Source organism: Artemia sp. Qi Xiang Cuo, chromosome 17 (genome assembly GCF_049724085.1).
Source record: "Artemia sp. Qi Xiang Cuo chromosome 17, ASM4972408v1, whole genome shotgun sequence".
In the NCBI taxonomy this organism is placed as follows: Eukaryota; Metazoa; Arthropoda; class Branchiopoda; order Anostraca; family Artemiidae; genus Artemia; species Artemia sp. Qi Xiang Cuo.
In genome coordinates, this window is record NC_142810.1 from 53,914,332 (window position 1) to 53,920,315 (window position 5,984).

Genomic DNA, 5,984 nt, shown 5'->3' on the forward strand with positions numbered 1-5,984 from the left:
ATTAAAATCTGAATTCAGATTTGGATTCAGCATGTTGGACTTGATAGGAAACAAATATTTAAACTCCAAAATATGAATAACCACAAAAATCGATTTCCCCCCTTCAAGGGCGAATTTGGGATACTTGTGCAGGGGGGATCTGGGGGGATTTTTTATATCATTAATCTAATTTTTCTCGACATTTTGGTGTAAAAAAAAAAAAAATTTTTGCAATTTCCCCGAGGTTTGACCATTTTTTTTCCGTATCTTTCCTCTACTAATTGTCCTACAGGATCTGTGGTATCACCAACTTTCAGTATACAATTAAAATTATCTTAAAAACGTAGGCAGAAACATAATAAGTTTAAAGGTCATTACACAGAATATAAAATAATGGATTGATTTATCATGTTACATCTTGTTCTCATCTAGTATTGCTCGAAATGAAGAACATATCAACCGTAATATGAACTCTGGAATTCCAGTTATTTCTCTCTATAATACGGAGAATTTTAAGCTATGATATATATTCTAAAGCGAGTCTGTGGTGACACTCCGAATTTCTCAATAAAATAATCATGAAATTTCCTTTTCAGATCCAAACGACAGTCAATCATTGAACTGAGCTCATTGTGCAGAAGTGATGCCAAATTAAACGAAAAAATAACTAAAGCAACAATCTAAAAATGCTTTACTCAAATACTGTTAAAAGTGTCCTTAAAAGGTTAACTTTTACCGTACCAAAACTCCTATATTGTTTTGTGTTTTCAGTAAAGCACTAGTTTTCTGTAATGTTATAAACAGATTAGATACAAACAGAATATTTTAATAGTGATATATGTTAGATAGGCTGTGAAGTAATAATTTTTGTTCGTTTTAAGTTTAAACTTGGCACTTTACTTCCCTCAGAAAAATTCTTTTTTTTAAATTAATCTATGCTCGTTTAGTTGATTAAAATTTAATTTAGAAACAACACTGCTATGACCTCTTTTATTAATACGGAATAATTTCTGCTCGTTTTAAGTTTTAATTTTGGTCCTTAGTCTCAGCTGCAAACTTTTTTTTTATATATAATTTCTAATCACCTCCAATCTGAGGGAGATAAGACACCTCCACCCTTATTAAGGAGCAAAACTAGGAAACCGTACGAGAATTGAAGGAAAAAAGTAATTCTAGAGTGGAAAAAAAAAATCAAAACATAATGTCCTTTCTCTTTGTAAAAAAAAAATAAAAAAGAAGAAATAGATCTTTAATTCTTTGTTTAAAAAAATTATATTAGTAGCACTTAAGAAAGTAGCTCCAAACGAGTAGCTACGACGCAAAAGGTTAAATGAGCTAACAGGTTCATGTATCGACAGACTTACAGAAAATTTTGCTAGCTCAACAAAAATGTGCCTTTGGGCTTAGGGAGCCATTTGACCTATCCCTAAATAAAAAGCCACTCTTTACTCAGAAATGAATGGAAATTTCAAAAAAAGATCATTTCTTGTGTAGGTACGATATACGGTATTATAAACCAAGTTCGTTTTCATTTCAAAAATTTTGGGAAGAATGACCTGAATTCTCTTAGAGAACTGTTTTCATTTGTCTTTCTTCCTCTTTGGATGTACAATCTTACATATAGAGAGAACATTATGGAGGAATTGTCAAGTAAATGATTTGAATAAGTAAGTAAAACAGTGAGTAATCCTTCTTTTAATATACAACTTTGAGTGGTTCCAGAACCACATGCCTAAACTCTCCAACCACTAAGTGGTAGAGGGTTGGGGTCAATGGTGTAATTTTCTATAGGGCAGACGGGGCAAATTCCCCTCCCAGACCTCAGTTTTCCTCCACACCCCAGTTTACCCCCCCCCCCTCAGCTGAAATTTAGTTTCGCCAAAAATATTGTCAAAACTAAGATAAGAATGCACAATTCAAGCATCCCTGAAACAGGTCATTTTTCTTTAGTACATCTTTACCTTTTTTTATTACTATACGGCTCGTTTTTCAGTTTTCTCTTTCATTTTCACTTGCTTTGGGAAAATTGCCTCCAATGATGACCTCCCCCCCACACACACAAGATTTTGAAAAAATTACGCCACTCGTTTGAGGTCTGGATTTAGTGATCTACTCAGAATGTCGTTGCAAACCATGAACCGGATGATCTCTATTCTGTTTTGAATCAAAATGCTTGACTGAAAAACTTCTTGGGACATGTGTTAGAAAATGAGTGCATCATATTTACAAATACAGTTAAATTATCTGAAAATGAACATAAAAAAGGGAGAAAACATGATTGAAAAAAAAAACAAGCAGGAGTCGAACGTAAGCCACTCTAATTCAAAGTTCCTTGATAAAGAACGCCTTATCAACAGAACCAAACCTTTAATAATCCAATTTGATATATTATTTCTTGCACCTTAATTGCGTAGCTTCTTAATTTCACCTGTAAGGATCCATGCATTCCGGGGTATTGACGAGCAGCCTGTCCCAAGCCAGGAGAGGACGGGCGACAGGCCAATCACCTTTCCCCGTAAAAAAACGATGATTTTCGAATCGACAAAGAGTTGCCGTGGATCTGATTTGACTTCCCAGATGACGACCATGGACCGCCCCCGGACACATTTTCTGACAACGAAGCAATCTTTTCGCCTTGCGTTTTGGAACGTCAGGACGATCAACCCAGATACCCAGCCTGGCCGCATTGAGGGTGTAATTAAAATCCTTCAGTCCTATAATGTCGAGATAGCAGCTCTATCAGAAGTTAGACTAACATGCTCTGGTCTCATACATGGTGATGGATATAAAGTCTTCTTCTCTGGTAAGGAGAGGAGGTGTGATGCTGGAGTTTCCTTAGCTGCGACTAAAGCAGCTAAGAAATTGATGCTCGAATTTATGCCAAAAACGAGAGGATGCTAAGAGCTCGTTGTGTTAGTTCTCCGTCGAAAATGACAAATATATCTGCTTATGCCTCGATGAATCAGGCTGATGATTCTGTGAATGATGCGTTTTTTTCTGAATTAAATGACCTAGTCAACTCAGTATCTTAACATGATATTCTCGTTTTGTGTGGTGATTTCAATGCTAAAGTTAGTAATGAGCGCAGCTATGCCCCTGAAGTGATTGGCAAGCACGTGTCTTGGTGTGATAAATGACAATGGAGTGCGATTAATAGACTTTTGCGCTGGCCATGGCCTAAATGTTAGAGTATCATGCTTCCCTCATCGTGATATTATTGTTGCTTTATACAATGCTATTATTGTTGCTTTAAACAATGACCAGCTAGCCGCCGTATGAACCGACGATGAAGACCTGACGGAATGGTTCTAGATCAATTCTGGTGTACGACAAGGTTGTATCCTCTCTCCTGTGCTCTTCACGATTCTCATTGACCATTTACTTTGGTCCTGTTATTTCGTTGGAGGAATACAGTTGATTGATACAGTTGATATACAGTTGATTACAATACAGTTGATTGGTAAATGATTTGAATAAGTAAGTAAAACAGTAAGTAATCCTTCTTTTAATTTTGAGTGGTTCCAGAACCACATGCCTAAACTCTCCAACCACTAAGTGGTAGAGGGTTGGGGTCAGTGGTGTAATTTTCTATAGGGCAGACGGGGCAAATTCCCCTCCCAGACCTCAGTTTTCCTCCACACCCCAGTTTACCCCCCCCCCTCATCTGAAATTTAGTTTCGCCAAAATTTATTGTCAAAACTAAGATAAGCATGCATAATTCAAGCATCCCTGAAACATGTAATTTTTCTTTAGTACATCTTTAACTTTTTTATTACTATACGGCTCGTTTTTCAGTTTTCTCTTTCATTTTCACTTGGTTTGGGAAAATTGGCTCCAATGATGACCTCCTCCACACATACACAAGATTTTGAAAAAATTACGCCACTCGTTTGAGGTCTGGATTTAGTGATCTACTCAAAATGTCATTGCAAACCATGAACCGGATGACCTCTATTCCGATTTGAATCAAAATGCTTGACTGAAAAACTTCCTGGGACATGTGTTAGAAAATGAGTGCATCATATTTACAAAAACAGTTAAATTATCTGAAAATGAAGATACAAAAGGGAGAAAACATGATTGAAAAAAAAACAAGCAGGAGTCGAACGTAAGCCACTCTAATTCAAAGTTCCCTTGATAAAGAACGCCTTATCAACAGAACCAAACCTTTAATAATCAAATTTGATATATTAGTTCTTGCACCTTAATTGCGTAGCTTCTTAATTTCACCTGTAAGGATCCATGCCTTCCGGGGTATTGACGAGCAGCCTGTCCCAAGCCAGGAGAGGACGGGCGACAGGCCAATCACCTTTCCCCGTAAAAAAACGATGATTTTCGAATCGACAAAGAGTTGCCGTGGATCTAATTTGACTTCCCAGATGACGACCATGGACCGCCCCCGGACACATTTTCTGACAACGAAGCAATCTTTATATCCATGGTGATGGATATAAAGTCTTCTTCTCTGGTAAGGAGAGGAGGCGTGACGCTGGAGTTTCCTTAGCTGTGACTAAAGCAGCTAAGAAATCGATGCTCGAATTTATGCCAAAAACAAGAGGATGCTAAAAGCTCGTTGTGTTAGTTCTCCGTCGAAAATGACAAATATATCTGCTTATGCCTCGATGAATCAGGCTGATGATTCTGTGAATGATGCGTTTTTTTCTGAATTAAATGACCTAGTCAACTCAGTATCTTAACATGATATTCTCGTTTTGTGTGGTTGATTTCAATGCTAAAGTTGGTAATGACCGCAGCTATGCCCCTGAAGTGATTGGCAAGCACGTGTCTTGGTGTGATAAATGATAATGGAGTGCGATTAATAGACTTTTGCGCTGGCCATGGCCTAAATGTTAGAGTATCATGCTTCCCTCATCGTGATATTATTGTTGCTTTATACAATGCTATTATTGTTGCTTTAAACAATGACCAGCTAGCCGCCGTATGAACCGACGATGAAGACCTGACGGAATGGTTCTAGATCAATTCTGGTGTACGACAAGGTTGTATCCTCTCTCCTGTGCTCTTCACGATTCTCATTGACCATTTACTTTGGTCCTGTTATTTCGTTGGAGGAATACAGTTGATTGAGAGGTGTACTGTCTTTGACGGTGATTTTGCTGATGACATTGCACTCCTCTCTCATCTAAGAGAAGACTTGCAACAGAACATCACCGAGCTCTGGAACAAAGTTGGGCGAGTTGGATTGCCAACTAGTACTCAAAAGACGAAGATTATGCGTAACAACGTAAATACAACCCCGGCCCGGCCACTGAATGTTGGTTCAGATGAGCTAGATGAGGTTACAGATTTTAAGTATCTTGGAAGACTCATCAAATCCAACCGAAGTCTCGAGCCTGAATTATTTGTGCAGGCAATGCTTATACCAAATAAATAACAGTCTGGAAAAAGGTTGCGTACTCTCTAAAGCTCAAACTCCGACTCCTAAATAGCAATGTCCTTTCGGTACTAAATTATGGATGCAAGACATGGGTACTGACGAAACAGCTTGAGAAACGAATAAAATGTTTCGAAAATAACTGACTTCGGCACATCCTGAGGATCCACTGGTTCGAAAGAATTACGAACGCTGTCATACGTGAAAGGAAGGAACAACCGCTAATAGTTGAAAAATCCTAAGTAGTAAATGGCGATATTGGGGTCATATGGTCCGTATGGGCGATGACAGGCTCCCCCATGGTTTTTGGTGTTGGGTTCCCCCGGCATTAGAAGATGTCCGCTTTAGCATTTAATTTCCCTGGTCTTGCGCGGATTGTGAAACTATATTCTTAAACAGACAGAGCCCATCTTTCAAGGCGATGGTTACTGCCTCTCACAGAGTTTAGCCATGCCAGGGGATTTTGGTCCGTTACTACCTAAAAATATTGCCCATATAGGTGGTAGTGGACTTGTGAGAGGGCCCAACCCACTGCAAGACTCTCTTTCTCGATCTTTACATATCGAGTCTCTCTGTCCAGCAGTTTTCTCGACAGATAGCAAATTGGATG

General features: G+C 38.4%; 1 protein-coding gene across 1 annotated transcript; it reads left to right on the forward strand.

Annotated features, from left to right (window-relative positions):
• Positions 1–2,909: 2,909 nt before the first annotated feature.
• Positions 2,910–5,374, forward strand: LOC148942347 (uncharacterized). Its single transcript, XM_089103301.1, has 2 exons — positions 2,910–3,002; positions 4,958–5,374. Exons 1-2 carry the CDS (start codon positions 2,910–2,912, stop codon positions 5,372–5,374), a joined length of 510 nt encoding a protein of 169 aa, XP_088959427.1.
• Positions 5,375–5,984: the final 610 nt, after the last annotated feature.